Genomic DNA, 18,787 nt, shown 5'->3' on the forward strand with positions numbered 1-18,787 from the left:
AATTCCAGTGTTAGTGACTTTTTTTAAGCTATTTGCAGATCATTGCAATTTTTGATTTTTCAGTTTTTTTTCTTGAAATGCCAAAAAAAAAAAAAATTTGGCTTTCCAAAAAATCTTTAAAATTTAATACAAGGTTTATTATAAGTTGTACTTATCGTAATAAAAAAATAAAAAATCGTTAGTCACAATTTTTATTTATAAGCATTTAAAATTCAAATGTTTACAAAATATATCAAAATCGCGAAAATTTACTAGGACGTTTAAAGTTGAAAATTCATAACATTGTTGTGATTTATACCTTAGATTAAAAAACTCAATACAAGGTTTTCCATAAGTTTTCTTTCAAATAACTGTAAAAAATAACTCCAGCGTCAATATAGAAAACATTTTATGAGCGTATGAAATTTAATTTTCTCATTTTAACAAACATAGATTTTTAGTTAGACAAAATAGAAAATTCAAAATTTACATTTTGTATTTATGATCTACAGCAGCTCTGAACAAAAATTTAATATTCTAGCTGAATTACCCGACTTCGTCCGGGTTAAAATTAATCTATCTTTATATCGTTATCTATTTAACTTCAGTTAAAATATATAATACAAAGAACACAAAATATTTCATAATACCCATAATATTTGTTTTTGACATAGTAACCACTAACCTTAGCAGAGGCCAGAGGGTAATGTACGGCTGTCATTGAAAATATTAGATTCTGAACGAAGAGAGGAATGTATTGATTTTACAGTAATCAAGTATTGATCAATGATCTATTATTGAATTATTTGAATTCAAAATTAATACAGGAAGGTATCTCGATACCAAATATACACAGTGGTATACACTTGCCAACCTTTTTTAAAATTATATCACGCCTAAAAAACTACCCTTAAAATTGAAAATGTAAGCATGAAATTGCTAGGTACTCCAAAACTTCAAAATGCATTGAGTGTGCGTGAACTGTGCAGTGAATACAACGACAAACAAATGTAAATAAATATAAGAGATAAGACATAGGTACCTTGAAGCTTGAACCAATATACATATATTCATCTCTCCACTCTGAAAAATTTAAATCTAAACAGTTTACATGCCTACAACTAATTTCAAACCAATTTTGTATTGGTGAATGGTGATATATTAGGAATAAAGAAAATAAATGCATCCACAAAGTTGCTTTAAATTGTGATAAATTAATAAATAATTAAATACAAAGTACATTGCCAAAATTATAAATAACATGTTATCCTAATCTGGCTGAGATATGTTTTCCTAATGATACCAAATTGAGTATTAGCATTTAATATTGATTATATAAACAATGTTATTAGTATAGTATACAGGTAGTTTATCGGGATTAATTAAGTTATTTAGTAAGCAGTAATGTAATTAGTAATGTCCTCTTATATCTTTGTGTTTTATGTAAGATCTCCAAAAGATAACAAGCGCAGACAATATTTCATATACCTAGTCTGTGTAACAAGTAACAACATGTCAACATGACTGTGTGTCTACTGTCTAATATTTATTATAATATTAATAATATATTAATATAGTAATTATACTCAAATTATGTTGTTTAATCAATTCAAATTTCAAATGCATTTATATCAACACTAACTTAGGTTAAATGACGAATGGGGAGCATTCGTGCAAGTGAACGTAAATGTATTCATTTTTTAAATTCATTATTCACGTTATAAAAATCTAATAACTACTAAATTCAAAAATGATAGATTGAGAAACGATGAGAGTATGAATCGAAAACGTCGAAAAACAACACACCCAATTCCAATGTTCGGTTATTTTATTTTTAAATTTTTAACGTAGGTAATAAATAATAATGTAATATTTTATTTTATTATCATTTTAGTATGCTCAGGCTCAATAATTTGTACTGTAGAAACTTTATAAACGATTTTGATATAATTATAGATCGTAATTGTTGTTGGTAACATTTGTTGTTTTTCATGTCGTTGACAAATACGTTTATCGGTACCTCCTTGGTACCTAATTACTGGCGTTATTGCAGTTGTATCGGTATCGTGTCTTGTTCTTACATGCACTGCTGTCTGCCATTAAATTATAGTTATATTAAATTATTATAAATAACGCGCACACAACCTGTCTTGGCGTCGTCTAATAATACTAAAATGCAGTTATAAAAATATAATATAATTTGATTGATAATAATATTATTAATATTTGTGTGAAAAAATAATTTTACTCGTAGGATTCGTATTCCTTATTAACGGAGTTTCGATATTCATCCTTCATCCCATCATTACTTTTATATTATTAAATACTTATACCTAGACACTAATGGAGGTTAACAGAAAATCTTCTCAAGAAATGGAAAACAATGGAATTATGCAACAGATGGAATTGATCAGTAACCATGCTGAACGTTCGAATGAGATTCGCTTAAAAATTCAATCGGACTTTGATTCGTTTAATGTTCTATATTCGGAATGTTCTAAATATACTCGTAAGTCTCAAAAATGATGTAAAATAATAAATTGTAATTAATGTGAAGATACCTTGTTTATGTTGAATATTAAATATTTGTTTGCTCTAGAACGTGTCCAAAACGCTAAAAGTCAAAGAATGAACACTTCAGTATTACCAAACATTGAATGTAAATTAATTCAAGAAAAAGAATTGCATGAAGAACAATTAAAAGCTAAATCTTTAAGTCTTAATAATTCTATTTGTGTTTACATTAACAAACTTAATGAATTAACAAACCTGATCAGTCCTGTACAAAATTATATTATTGATAATTCGTTAATTCAGTGGAAACGTCAACAACAGTTGGCTGGTAATGGATATAAATACATGAAGGATATAGACGTCATACAAACTTGGTAAATACTTATAATTGTTTTGTTAAATTTCATTAATTTAGTTGATAATTTTTTTAGGTGTGAGAAGCTATGTGATTTAATATGGATAACTCGTTCTCAAATTAAAGAAGCTGATCGATTCAGAGTAAATTTGAGTCGTTATTTTGAATTACCACAATCATGTGAAATTATTACTACTCTCCTCAATATGACTACACAGTATCTTTCTTCATTGGTGACTAGGTATAAAAATGTTAATAATTTTTAAAATTATTGTTTATAATTATTATTCATTATTTAGTACTTTTGTTATTACAACTCAACCACCTCAAGTATTGAAAACTAATACAAGATTTTTAGCAGAAGTGCGTCTATTAATCGGCGGGAAACTTAATATTCACAAAACATCACCCGTGGTATGAAACAATTTTATCATAATAAACTATAATGTATCCAATGGTAAATTGAAGGAAGGAATTGGCTTGTGATTATAATGATTTAAATGGTTCTCATTTAGTAACAGTCACTATTACTTAAGTAATAGTATTTATTATTTATTTAGTATTCTATGATCTACAATTTTTTAATCATGATAGCTTCAAATTTATATCTGAAACAAAAAAAATGTATAAAATATGAATATCTTATAGGAAGGTAGTATTATGTTGATAATATTAACATAGAAAATAGAAAATAATAAGGAATTAGGTAAGTGGAATCAAAAATTTAATTACGAGATATTTATGAATTTTAACTCTAGCTATGTAACTCAACTCTACCCAGTAAGAAATAAACAAATATTAAATATGGTACTTGGTATTCCAGTTAGAGTAAAAGACCCATTTAATTCATTTTAGTATTCAATAATCATTTTAATTAAAAAAAATACTATGTTATATTGAAACAAAACATAATCTTACTCTCTATTTTATTCTGTAGTATTATAATATAGTTTTTGAAATCACTATTTTTTTAAATTGTAATGGTCCCTAAAAGCTTAAATGAACTACTAAAGTCTAAAGTGCTTATTCCTCAGTTAAGTTTGTATATTGTATCTGTGTACTTCACTTTGTGGATACATTTGACAAAGGTAGGCAATCTTCCTATGGAGGATTAGATACGGCTTTGTATATTTACGTTTAAATTTAATAATCCATCAATTGAAGTTTCTGTAAAAAAATAAACAACACAGGTTTTTTAACAAACTTGAGCAAATGGTTACAAAGAAAATAATTTTAAAAATTCTGTAAAAACTAACCAAAACACAGAAATTTCTATGGCTGTGTATTCTTATTTCACTGCTCAATTTTCTGGTAACAGGAATTACGTCAATAAAATTATGCTTAAAATCTAATCCTTGGTATATGCTTTGTAAATTAAAATATTTAATGATCATTAGATAAATGATTCCCATCATATGGCCTATTAAGTCCTACAAGTATGTATACAGTAGCATACATTAATTTTATATCATAAATTTTATTAGGTTAAAGTTTCTATAGTCAATGAAGCTCAAGTTAACCAAATAATCAGAAGAAATAAACCATATGGAGAATCTTGTGGCGAGTTATTAAATTGCACTGGAAAAATGGAGTATCACCCAGTGCGGAGACATTTTTCTACCAATTTTCGGTAAATTTTAACTTTGTATTATTCTCTAAGTGTCCAATAAAATAATATGTATTAAAATATAATAGAAGTATGCAACTAAAAAAAATTAAACGTACAGAGAAAAAAGGAACAGATTCTGTAATGGACGAAAAATTTTCAATTTTATTTTCTTCAACATTTTTTATTGGTAATGAACTTCAATTTGAGGTAAGATTTAATTTAAATTTTAAAATTTTATGTTATGTTTTTAATTTAAGAATAAGTTAGTTTTAGTATAAATATAACAATTAAAAACAAAATAATTATGAAGTAATAAATATATAAAGCATGATTATATAGTTTTCATTAAAAAATGTTAGTAGTTTATTAATACAATTTGTAATGACCACTTGATTTAAGTTTTTTTAAACATTAATATTACAACAAATTAATACAAAATCTCAATTTTTGATAAAAACTAATATTTAATTTAATAATATTGACGCCATAATACCATACAACTATTTAAAATAAATTGTATGCTGTAGATTTGTAATACAATTTAGTAGTATTATCTATAATATTTATTATTCAAAACTGCTCATCTCAAATTTAAATGTATTTAAAATATTTTTTAGTAAGTATTCTATACTTTCAATAAAAAAAATATGTATTACAAGTAGCCATAAGAACAATAACAATATTAAAATCGCATATAATATTTTTAATTATTAAAAAATTATGAAAAATAATCATTTACAATAAGTATTATTTAACTAGTATTTTTATTCAAATAATTTGTTCTATATATTTGACTCTAAGCATAGTGATGATGTAGTATTGGTTTTTTCAGTGTTGTATTGTAACATTATAAAAGTAATAAGTTATTCTAATAATGTTACTTTGTTTTTAATATACTACATTGTTTCATTAGAATTTCCAGGTAATGTAAATGTAAATGTGTTGATTACTATTACTAATTTATAAAATATAATATTTCATTTATTTGTGTATTAAGAATTAAAAAAAAAAAAAAATTAAAAAACAAATATTTAGATTAAAGCAGTGTTCCCAAACTCTTGTTTAAGCTGGCATGAGTAAAAAACGGAAAAATAAAACATATTTGAATGTCCATATAGAATTTTATAATAAATTTGAAGCGTTAAGTTGTAACAACAATATAATAATGAATTTATTTTTACTAAAAAGTTCAAATTATTCAACAAAATGATAAATAAGAGAATTTTATTAAATTCTGCGACCTGGTATTATATTTTCGTGGCCTGATAGTGGGTCGCAACTATTAAACTAATTAACGTTGGATTAAAAAGTTATAATAGATAAATATCTATAGTGAGTATGTATTATTTAAAATTTTAACTTATCATAATTCATCTACCGATATTATAAACATCATATTTACTTGTTCTAAATTAAAACAACTAAAATAGCACTTGGTAGCAAAACTAAATATTGTTTTGGTTAATTGTTTTTTAAACCAAAATATTCTATATCATACCATAAGACGCGAATCTCGTAATATACAACTGTAACCCATGTCCAAATTACAAACACGGCACATCCAAATGGTATTATCTGTTTTTAATTTTACCGCTGCCTAAATTGCAACCCATACTTCATTTGTACAATGGGACGGTCTTATAATTTTTGTATTTACATCTTTAATGTGCATAACAGGGTCTAAATCTAATACGCCATCTTTTTTTATTTTATTATTTCCAATAAAAAAAAAAAAGCATAACAAATTGTTCATTTCCTGAGATTTTTTTTTTAAACTAAAAAACTTAACAATCCTAATCTAGTAATCACCTCTTGGAGCAGTGAACATGTTTCAAACTTCAACTTTGAGAGTTTAGTATTAATGGTTATTAATAACCCACCCCCTTGTCTTGTCAAAAGTAGAAAATTCTCAGTATTTTCCAAAATAATATTTTTAAACAAAAAATATAATATAGAAAAATACAAATATTTATATCAGGATATGGTAGATATTATTTTCAAAATAGATTAATTCTGAGCTATTTATTGATATTTTACATTTTTACTTTTTTCAAGTCAAAGAACTTGTATTGTAGAAAATGTATTACAACTTACAAGGTTCAACATAAGTTGTTAATATAGCAATTAAAAAACATTAAATTTATAGACATTTTTTTTTTTTTAATTAAATATTTAAACAAAAAATAACAACTTAATATTTTACAATTTAAAAAATATATATTTATCATAGAGACTTGAAACCATTTACATTACATTTGTTGTTATTTTGTATACACTTGCAATTACATTTTTAAATTATTTAGAATAGTTTTAAATCATTTGTATAAATTGCATACTATAAATTTATTTACCTATTTATAACGTTTTACCAGTTCTACCATGTTATATCAATATTGACTTATAAGTTGATAATAAAATCTTTCACCTATTATTTTTTTGTTATTAATTATGCTGTTCAGCAAAAGTGCCATAACTTAAAACAAAAAAAAAATTGTTAGATATGGCATCTAATTACTATACTAATTTTACTTCATGGTTTTTTTTTTTTTTATTTAAAATTTTAAACTGGTTATGTGATGTTTATCAACATTTTATTTTTAATGGTCTTAGGTATGGAATTTGTCATTACCAGTGGTGGTCATTGTACATGGGAATCAAGATCCTCATGCTTGGGCTACTGTAATATGGGATAATGCTTTTGCTAAACTTGGCCGAGTTCCATTTAATGTTCCTGACAAAGTACCATGGAAAAATGTGGCAGAAACTATAAACATGAAATTTTCTGCAGCTACAGGTCGTAGTCTTTCAGAAGATAGTTTAATATTTTTGGCTGAAAAGGCTTTTAGGTTTGTTAAATTATTAATTGAAATACAATTTAAATAAAACCATTAAAAAAATTGTAGAATGCAGAATGTGGATTTCAATCATATGTTTATATCATGGTCACAATTTTGTAAAGAACCATTACCACAAAGAAGTTTTACATTCTGGGAATGGTTTTATTCAGTGATGAAATTAACTAAAGAACATTTAAAAGGTCTTTGGACCGACGGGTAATAACTAAAAACTAAGAAAATATGTATATATATTTATAAATTATTATTTTTACTATATTACTACTAATAATATTTTAAATTTTAAAAAAAAATGTAGTGCTATAATGGGTTTCATAAGAAAATCTGAAGCAGAAGAGATGTTAACCAGATATGCAACTGGTACATTCTTATTAAGATTTTCAGATTCAGAATTGGGAGGACTAACTGTTGCCTGGACTGCGTGTACGTTTTATATTAGAGTTAATGATGAAAAAGTTAAATTATATTAATTATATTTTTTCCAGCCAATGACGTTTTTAGCTTACAACCCTTTTCAGCTAAAGATTTATCAATTCGAAATTTGGCAGATAGACTATTCGACTTGCCATACCTCACCAAGTTGTATCCAAATATTGATAAAGACTTAGCATTTGGAAAATACTTTACACAATCATCAAGTATTCATTAATTATCTATTTTTTAGAATAAGTTTTACTTATTTATACTGACAAAAATATGTTTTAAAGTTTAACTTGTTTCAGTTTTAATAAACTTAGCAGCATTAAGGGTTTATAAACTTATAAATATTAGTAATATAATTTAATTTAATATATTAATTATTATAGCTTTCTAAATATTTTTAGATAGATAATTGTTTTATGGTTGTGATTGCATACTGCTATTGTGCATATAAATTATAACTAATATGATTGTCAACCATCATTGACCACATTTTAATCTTTCACATGCATATGTAATTACATTCATTCAAATAAAATATTTAAGAATTAAAATCCAATCTTTTTAATTAAAAGTAATTTTATCAAATTCTTAACTAGGTATATTTTATGATCAATTCTACTTCTATCTATTTAAAAAAGGTATTAATATTGTTATATGCTGATAAGCAATAACATAAGACTTTTTCTTATAATTGACTCGTTGATCTACAAGATGAACTTGGTTCACTAACATTGGCTTAACTGTCAACTTATATAAGAACTGAATAATCTCTCTCCAGATCTTGTTCACCATAAGCATAGTTCACTCCTATTTTTTTAAAATAATTTACAAAACCATCAAGTTTCCATAATTGAACATCAACTTAATCATCAATAGAGTATGGAATGTCCTAAGATTCATTAAACGCATTACCAAGTATTTCAAATCTGCCTATTTTCTTTGTACTTTTTTCAGTTGGCAGACCTTTCTTCCATTATAATAAAATAAGTTTATTGATTGATGCCCTTGTCTGGACAATAGAATGTACACATTTTAAAAGAAATATACAATATTATATAACTAATAATTAAACACATGTTATTAAAATATGATATGCAATAATAATGAATAATAATGAAATTTTAGTTTATATATACATATAACTGATAAATGTATTAATTGGAAGTTAAATGTAGATTCCAAAGTTTGGGTTCATTGTAACTATATTGTTGTGTGTGAAATGACTTTTAAAATATAATTTTAGACATAGTATAGAATGTGAAAAATGGCCCTCCTATTTATTCTAAAATTTTGGAGCAAATAACAGTAACCTAACCTTTGATAATTTTAAAAATAAACAATATTCATTGAATTTGCGTCCAGAAAAAGATAATGTATACTTAAATTTACAGCAAGGTTTTAGTAAAGTAATTCATTTTGAATTTATAAGACAGATATCTTAGAAAGTAATATTGATTGTTATTTAAATGGTTAATTATGACCATATTGAGAAGGATCCCATAATTAGAACCTAATTCTATGTTAGAACGCACCAAAGAAAAATAAAGGGTTTACAGACATTAAATATCTTTAAAATCCCATCAATGATGCTTAATAAATCCTAATATGCCCATTGCTTTACCATAAACTAGTGTTTCTCAACTGGTGTTTTGCCAGGTAAGTCCAAATGTGTCACGAGAAGTATTAAATGACACAAAATGTACAAACCTTGTTGACACTATATTTACATAAATAAATAGATATTATTCTTATTTTTTTTTATTGTGTCAGAGTATGAAAATTTTTAATAGTGTGTCCCATTGTCCCAATAATGCAAAGATTGAGAAACACTGCCATAAACAAATGAAATTGTGTGCTTATTTTCTTGCGAAAGATCAACTTTGTCTCAAAACTTGTTCATAATAGATATTTAGCTAGTACTTTTTTCATTCTTAATACTCAAGTCACCCACCGTGACTATTCACCTATTCGTAAAGTTTTCCACAAGAAATTAAACTCTTTATACATACTATTAGGTGTTTATAATGTGATGAAATAAATAAATAATTATGCAACAACTTACACTTTTTATTTACTAATACTTTAAGTTATATTTTATATTAATTTACTTTTTTTCATTTCACAGATAATAGCACACTTGTTACAAACAATGGCTATGTAAAGCCATTATTAGTTACACATGTTCCTGGGTGGAGTGGACCTAGTACCAATGGACAAGGAATGAATAGCTATCCTAACACACCCCAGAGCCAAATGTTTCATGAAAATAGCCTGGGAAATTATAGTGGTACAGATGCATCAGTGTATAGTGAACCAGATAATAAGTAAGAAATAAACTTTGCATGTTAAATCTCAACTTGCTATTCTATTTGAATCTTAAAATCTATAAAATTTAGTATAATAAGCATGATTAATGTACAGGATTTACAAAAACATGTGAATTTAGGTAAAGAAGCCGCTTACTGGCAATGCTTTGAAATTTGAATTATATTATGAGGTTTATCAAAGAATAGATCACCATACGATATTATTTTTAGTATTTTTGGAGAGTTTTCAGTTATTAGATTGAACAAGTATTTTGCTTTCAATATTTAAAGCTTATATTTCAGGTTTAATATAATTTGAATTCTATAAAAAATAAATAAAATTAACATTGTTGTTTAATTCTCTTGAATCTTGCATTTATTTGATAAGATTATAAAAATTATGTTTTGTTTGTTTAGCATGACAGCATTTGGTAATTATTCCTTAGAAATGGATTTTCCATCAAGTTTAAATGACGTATCACAGTTGGATGGAGTCTTTTTTTAAAGAAATTTAAATATGCTATCTTATAGTGTAGATTTTTGTGACTTGTTATTCAATATCATAATAATTTAAGTATATATCAAACTATATATGCTAATATCAAACCTTAATTATTATCTTTTCTTCTTATTATTTCATTTTTTATAATAATATTTAAAATATTGTCATACATATTATCTCCACAGTTATGTAAATTTTATTAAATTTGAATTTCCACATAGTAAGTACTCCAATATACATATAGTATTATTATTATTTTATCATCATCAGCTTATTATTTATTGTTATTTTATTATGGATTAGTTATTATATTTTTGTGATCAAGTTTATACAACAATGCTTTCTTTCACTATTATTAATTATTATTATTGTAATTAGACATTGTATATGTATGTATTTTAAAACAGTATCCATAAATATAATTAAATTTGTTGGTTTTATATTAAATTTATTTTTTTTTTTTAGGTTCTACCTGTTGTTATTTATGAATGCATACTTTTAAAACCTACTGAATATAATAGATCATATTTATCAACAATTATCCAAATCTAGTATAACATAAATCCTAAAATCCATAATTGTGAGACGTGTTAAAGTAGTCTCTCACACGAAACCGTAACTTGACGGTCTCATTGGTTTTCACCTTTATATCGCTATTTTTAATATTTCAAATTAAATTTAATAAGAAATTCTTATACTCATATATTATGCCTGTTGTTCTTCCCTTCTGACCATCTAATCATCCTCATGGACCACGATACTCATTGGCATATTCACAAAAATAATAATAATCGGTTAATAAACATTAATTTTGTTTCTAAATTTAATTATTTGTTTTTCTACAAAGATTTTTTTTACAAAAAATTCAATATTAGTCATAATACTCATAACCTAACTCATACCTATGAATTTATAATGATCTTATGTAACTGACAAAGTCATGTAAACATTCAAATCAACTTTATGTCTTGATGAATAAAGTGGGAATACAATTTCAATTTTCTATATACAGTAGAAATCGTTTATAATGACGTTCAAGGGACCAAGGAAAATAGGTCATAATAACCGATTGTCATTATAACCAAAATGATAAAAAAAAATTGAAACCTCAATAGGTACATAATATAGAAAAAAAGTATATAATAAGTAAGTAATAATTTTTCGTTTTGAAACTCTTGTTTGATTTTGTCTCGAGCATTCCATATGTTAGAAATTGTAGAGTGGCCTACGCCTAATTCATTAGATATGTCGGAATTTTTTTCACCTTTTTTTAAACGAAAAATGATATTAGCTTTTTCTTCAATTGTAAATTGTTTTCGTTTGCTCATTTTTCAATATTGTACAATATTCAAAACACAGTTAACAGCACGACGATTAACCGTACACTGAAGATAAAATAAATATAAATTGACGTCGAAACATAAGAATAAAATTTATTATCGATTATTATAGTACCTACCTTCGATAAAGTAGTCATTATAGAGACGTCATAATAATCGATATAAATTAGTACATATAATTTAGGAGTTTTGCCGGGACCTTTAATCTAAGGTCATTACACCCAATATGTCATTACAACCGGTGTCATTATAAACGGTTTCTACTGTATATATATATAATAATTATATAAATATATATTAGAAACTAAAAAAATATATAAAAATCTAATATTCTCGAACACTATATTATACATATATCAGTATAAAGTGAAAAGTAACTGCAAAGTTAAACCCCTCCCCCCCCCCTTTATATACGTTTTATAAATTATCAAATTGTACACACATTTGTTTGGGTCGGAGCACAGTCCTATTTTGTCATTTTCACATCTTTGCTCTCACTCGATTCACCTAGTATTGGATTGTTCCTCAACGGCTTTTACCATTATCGTGGTAATAGTATACTTTGTAAAGATCATTCTTTTGGTACGTCCTTACCGGTTATAATTCTCGCAAACGATTTAGGAACAATTGCAGTTTAGCTACCCCGTGATTTTTTGGAATTTTTGTTTGAAATGTATTTGAACTATTTAAGAACGATGGTGCAAAAATAAATTTGCGCAAATCATTGGTTTGGAAGTTATAGCGTTCTAAAGTTTGTAGCGATTGTATGTTTAAACGCATGCGCGGAATGCTTACCTACTGTATTGCCGCGCGCAAGTCTGTAACGATTTTTTTTTTATAGTGTTTAAAATACGTGTCTTACTTGCTGAATTGCTGAAGTGTTTGAAAAAATTTTCAGAAACATCGTTCAAAAGTTATGGCAATTCAAAGTTGCCTTGATTACGTGTGTATCGGCACTCGTCGCTTTACGTTCCTCGGCGTCGTCGCTCCGCTACGCAAATCGAAAATATCCCTAGACTTGTGTAAAACCACCTTGGTTTTCATCAATATTGTTTCTATGTACATTTATTGCCTGCGTGGTCACTCGCTCACTGCAAAGTGCGGACAATTAAAAACAAAAATATCCCCCGATTATCTATGCAATACATCCCCAAATAGGGGAAGGGTTTTAAAAAATGCACTTTTGTTCCACCGAATCACCGAGTATGACAAGTATTCAAATAATGAGTCTGATGAGAGTAGTTTTGATGCAGACGATGAATAAAACTAATTTTGTAAATATTGTTAAATATAAAAATAAATAATAAAAACAGTTTAATTATATGCATTTTAAAAGTTTGATAATTTCAAAACTAATCATTAACATTATGCGTGGTAATATCAAGCGTATATCTGAAAAATATAACCAGAGCCGGTAGGGCGTGACTACTAATTGTTATACTTGATAATATACAGTAGTGTATATTATAAAGAGCGACTAAACGGTGTTAGCGGAAAATCGTTATCTTCAAAATGCTATAACTTTGAAACTATGTCCGATCGACAAATGTTCAAAAAAAAAAAAAATTCCAACAAATCGCGTGGTAGTTAAACTGCAATTATACCACGATTTAATGTCTGACGTCTGTATAATTACTACCTACCATATTATTTTTTAAGTCTAGTCGTTTCGTAGATTCCGTTCGATTGGTATAATATTTTGATTGCGTGTGTGTTATACCTTGAGATCGCAGTCCGCAGGTTTTTTTATTACGTTAAGTCGTTAAGGTCAGTTTTATCGTTTTATGAATTCCTAGATTAATTGTAGCTTTTTAAATATTTTAATACATTTTCTTCGGGTTTGAATCGATGAGGCCGCGGGAACTGCTTTAGCATAACCTCCGCGACGCTCGACGTCATCGTTTATTGAAAAAATATCAAAAAGTTATACAGCGTTGTTACAAATGGGAAGACCGATGACGGGGATAATCCCCCGATTTATCCCCTTACAGAAAAAAGTACATGTTAGATAATAATAAGTTGATTGTCGTCTTGGCGGCCGACCGGAGACCGCCGCCATGGATCCTCGTTCTTCATTTGCCGTGATCGTCGTCCCTCCCGTGGTGCCAAGAAATATTTTTATTCTAAAATAGAGAAATTGTTGGTTAAAAAGGTTTTTTTATTTAAAAATGTATATACCGCTGTGGTTTGGTAAACTCGGTTCCACCGCAAACACTATCTGCCAGCAAGGCGAAAAAAAGCGCAAATGGATATATCATGCGACATGCATCATATCTCGTACATTCAGTATCGGATCTATGAGGGAGGGGGCGGTCCGGGACCCATGCCTCGGGCGCAAATTTCAAATTTTTAAACTTATACCTAATTAATATTATTACATTTAAATTGTTTTCTAAACAAATTGAATCTTATGTTGTCAAATTATTGTAAGACATGAATTTACAAATGTAATAGTTTTAATTTAACATAGTCACTCTAGCAATGATCAAGGAACGACAATCGTCATATTAGGTATATTATGTATCACTTTTTTTTTATGTGTAACTAGTGCAGACAGTGCAGTAGTACATAAGTTGGCATAATAGAGATAGAGGGGACTGAATTATGAGAGCCAGCTAATTACTTTATACTTTGCACCGGGTTAAAAATATACTAGATCAGGCACTGCATATACATTTCCATGGGATTAATAAGGTCTCATCTTCTTAAAATCAAAAAATTGATTAATATTTTACAAAAGAAATCGAAAATATCCGAAACTATATCGACTCTCATCAGCGCTGTAAAATCTGATCTTGTCAATTTATTGTCTCCGCGATAACTGCAGGGTGTTAATGTGTTATTAGGTATTAGGTAACAGTGTGACGTGTAACACATTGTGTCATTTTTAATGACATATTCCATGTTTAATAGGGTAGACGAGTAAAAATATTTTTAAACAGACATATTATAGCCATAGATATATACGCCTTTTAAAATGTATAAACATTACCTAAGTATATTATATTACACCTATACAGAGGTGCTATCAGAGCCGTATTTAACGGGGGACAATTGCCTCGGGGTGGCAAATTTTTGAATTGTAATTTTTTTAAGGGCGGCAACATAGCTTATCATGGCACTGGGTGTTATTCCTATTAATTTTTTGAAAGTATACCAATTCGTCAAGTACTAAAATATAAACATAATATACAATACTAATAATAATATGTACCTACATTAAAAATATTTTTCTCATAATTTGTAGTGGCGAAGAACAAAGAACGTGTCAACAATATATTAATATGAAAACAATTTGAAAATCAAACTTTTTTAAATGCAGTTATATCTTCTCTGTATTACCTCGTCGGTCTTTACCTATATACAAATATTAAAAAAAATAATTAAATACATTAGTAAAAAAAAAATGATCTGCAACTTTTTTATCGTCTGTTTCTTTTCATTTCTTACCTCGTAGAACTGAAACTGCTGTCTCCTGAACTTTGATCTATCAACCAAATCTTCACACTATTCACATAAAGTCGATTATTATTTATGATCAATGCTCATTGATCATAATATAGTGTATATATACATATATTTCAGTTGTCAACATCATAAATAATTGACGTAAATGTGGGAAAATAATTTTCATTTTTTCCTTTGTATATGATTTGATTTGAGTATTGAGTACATATAATTGTAATATATCCAGTCATAATTTTGTAGAAAACAAACTACTAATACTACAAGTATCTCTACTAGAATATATATTATATCTTTAAACTAACGCTGGGGAAGATAAATAAAATGTTTATTTTATTATTTGTATTAATGTCATTATTATAGTTTATATAAATCTGTAGATTAAAAATATTTCCGTCGTCTATTGAACGTTATAGTTATAATAATATGCTTTATTTGAATATTTTCATCACACTGCGAAAATCGACGGATTCGATAACTATAATAAAACTCCTACAAGTATATTATTACTCAAAGTACTAATTATATGCATATTTAAAAAAAAAATAAGGAATTGCAGTATTTTACAAATCTTTATAACCAAATTTTGATACATATTTGACGTTGAAATTAAAATCACAATGGGAAATGCCGAAAATGTATCTGAATCTGATTATAGTCGTCCAAAGTGTTCATTAACTACTTTGAGTTAAATATCTAGTGATTTTTATTCATGTATAAAATGCCTTTTAAGTTTTAACAATATTAGTTACTCTTCCTGTGACGACTATCAACTGTTAAATAATAAAGGACAAGACCGACTGACTGGATTAGCTCTCTTAAATATTTATCGAAGTTACAACAAAATGATTTTTAGTTTTTTCATTTTTAGAAATTGTATTCATTAATAAAATATTAAATTTAAAACCTACTTACAGTTGAAAGTTTTAAAATATGTATTAAAGTTTTTAATAAGAAATAAATAGTTCTACTATAGAAATTGTATTAACTTCTTATTATACAATTATAAAAATGTACAACCTTACCTCCTCCAAAAAAAATACCTTTTTACGCGTCTGCATAAACTTATAAATGGTTCACGGAGTCATGGTAAATCTCTCCGCACAAATGTATGATTGTAAGTAGGTACTATGTAGTATATGCACATAATACACATCGGCACATCGCCATAAGCCTATCTGCAAATTTAATTTACGAGAATTTATATAGCTGAACTTAAATATTAGTAATGAATAATGTTAATTATTATAAATTAATTCGCTGTTGTAAATATATATTATGTTACGAGCAATGTGGAATACCGGGCAATGTATATACTGCCCGGTCAATGTGGTCCTGCCCGGTTAATGTAAATCACGAATTTTTTTTTAACCAACTAATATTATTTTTTATTATTATTATAAATTATAATTATTACCTATTTATAGAATTGATTTTTTTTTAAAACAATGATTATTAATTTTATTGTATCATAATATTACAAATATTTTGACGGAATAACAAAACAAATTAACAAGTATATGTACATCATTTTATTTTTATAAACGACACTATATACTTCATTACTTTGTACTTTGTCGTGTTTTAAAAATGGAATCCAAATTTTACGAACATTTGAATAAAGTTATCGAAACGAAAAATATTAACAGTACTTGTATTAGTAAATCTAAATATTATGAAATAATTAATGATTGGTCACCGCGACAAATCTTGCGATGTATGAGCAGTTGTTTGCCGCGACTCGCGTAGACTTTGAATTAGGTTACCAATATAGAATAATAAATTATTATGACAACAAATCAATTGTGAAGTCTCAATATATATATATAATAATAAAGACGACACTGTCGCACTCAACTATAAAAAATATTATAACAACACGGGGCCCCAAAATAATAATAACATATAAACAATTATAATAATAAATAATATAAAATATAAATACTAAATTATAACATGGAATGATTAATTTACCTGTACGGTAATAAAAAAAAGGGGTATACAATAATACAATATAAAAAATAGACCTGATATCCAGTAGTGGTGTCGATCCAAACTTTCCCGGGTCCAAGTTGGGAATCTTCACTGGTATAATCGAATATTAGGATAAGCTTGACGACGTAAATCAGTATACGTATAATATACTGATATAATATGTATATATACAAAATAGTGTATGTATTACAATGACCGAAAAAGGTACGTTACACCCTGGCCGATAGCTGGGCAAAAAAGTGATCGCACGTTGAGTATCAGCAGAATATGATACAATTATATATCGGGTCGCACACAATGCCACGATATTAAATAGAAAAACGTAAGTTTATATAAACGCCGCTTAAAAGTCGTAATAAACACGTGGTTTTATGCCACCGGACAACGCAACCGGGCACACACGTATAACAAAAAGGTGTCGGGCTTACCGCGGCAACAACACACGGCGACCGGTTTTGACGATATTCAGAAAAGGTGTGAAAACTGGCGCAAGTTCACGCGTCGACCGAGACGGCGGTGACAAGTTCGCGGTGATCACAGCTTGACCACTCGGGAGGGAAATAGACAAGTGTGATGACCGGACTGTCACTCGTGTTGTAGTGGCCTTTGACCCGGCTGAAACGCGCCAAGAGGATCGGTGTTCGAACAATTAATTATTTAAAACAACTGAAGCTAGAGAAGAAAACCAATTAAAAATTAATGAAAAATATGACGTAATGACAGTATTAGGAGAAGAAAAATTAATTATGCCAGTAGGTAACTGCAGAAGGTAATTGTGTAAAATTATATGCTTATAATGAAGAGTTATTTAAAATTTTATATGAAATACATTTATCTATTGGGCACGGTGGTGGAAATCGTATGGAATATGAAATAAATATAAAATTTAAAAATATAACTAGAGAAATAATAATGTTATATTTAAATTTTTGCGAGTCATTATGTGAGAGAAAAGTATAAATACAATGAAAAAGGGATTGATGGTTAAACCAATTATTTTTTTGGAACTATAGTGTCGTTTACAGTACAAAAACTCGACTGGTTAGTCGAAAATATCAATTATTGTTCATTTGTATTGTTGACTGAAAATTTTTAATTTAATCATTATACATTTTTGTACAACCATAAAATTGGTAAATTAATAAGGAGGGGTACTCTCAACTCTTATTGAATAAATGATGTTCCAAGGAATAGGGGCGTTTGTTTTTTATTAGCCTAGGGGCGCCTTTTAAGTAAATCCGGCCCTGGATGTAAACACTAAGTACATAATAGCATAATACACATCAACATAAACGTATACAGGTGATCAGGGTAACGCTCTCCATCTCTCCAGGTAGTACACATTTTTAGAATGACCCCAGCCATAAGACATATATACTCGTAAATATAATATGTAAAAATATCTTGAGAGTTAAAATCACAAATCGATTGAGACTTGAATCGT

At 27.3% G+C, this 18,787-nt stretch overlaps 1 protein-coding gene and 1 long non-coding RNA gene across 2 annotated transcripts; one reads left to right on the plus strand and one right to left on the minus strand.

Annotated features, from left to right (window-relative positions):
* The first annotated feature begins 2,017 nt into the window (after positions 1 to 2,017).
* LOC132922702 (signal transducer and activator of transcription 5B-like) lies at positions 2,018 to 10,935 on the plus strand. Its single transcript, XM_060986350.1, has 12 exons — positions 2,018 to 2,488; positions 2,579 to 2,867; positions 2,925 to 3,089; positions 3,148 to 3,262; positions 4,333 to 4,478; positions 4,544 to 4,664; positions 7,068 to 7,303; positions 7,361 to 7,510; positions 7,611 to 7,735; positions 7,798 to 7,950; positions 9,861 to 10,059; positions 10,459 to 10,935. Exons 1-12 carry the CDS (start codon positions 2,323 to 2,325, stop codon positions 10,544 to 10,546), a joined length of 1,953 nt encoding a protein of 650 aa, XP_060842333.1. The 5' UTR covers positions 2,018 to 2,322; the 3' UTR covers positions 10,547 to 10,935.
* A 2,788-nt stretch (positions 10,936 to 13,723) lies between these two features.
* Positions 13,724 to 17,952, minus strand: LOC132919302 (uncharacterized). The gene is made up of 5 exons (XR_009660610.1): positions 17,376 to 17,952; positions 16,392 to 16,526; positions 15,334 to 15,390; positions 15,102 to 15,240; positions 13,724 to 14,006 (listed from the first exon to the last, which is right to left on the minus strand). It is a non-coding gene; the product is annotated as an uncharacterized LOC132919302 (long non-coding RNA).
* Between the last annotated feature and the right edge of the window lie 835 nt (positions 17,953 to 18,787).

This window comes from Rhopalosiphum padi, chromosome 2 (genome assembly GCF_020882245.1).
Source record: "Rhopalosiphum padi isolate XX-2018 chromosome 2, ASM2088224v1, whole genome shotgun sequence".
NCBI classification, from domain to species: Eukaryota; Metazoa; Arthropoda; class Insecta; order Hemiptera; family Aphididae; genus Rhopalosiphum; species Rhopalosiphum padi.

Bases quoted from the DNA above. Each gene is read 5' to 3' on its own strand.
- LOC132922702 (XM_060986350.1), top strand. From the start codon at position 2,323: ATGGAGGTTAACAGAAAATCTTCTCAAGAAATGGAAAACAATGGAATT. The intron at 3,263-4,332 runs GTATGAAACAAT...AAATTTTATTAG, and splicing joins TTCACAAAACATCACCCGTG to GTTAAAGTTTCTATAGTCAA. The intron at 7,511-7,610 runs GTAATAACTAAA...AAAAAAATGTAG, and splicing joins AAAGGTCTTTGGACCGACGG to TGCTATAATGGGTTTCATAA.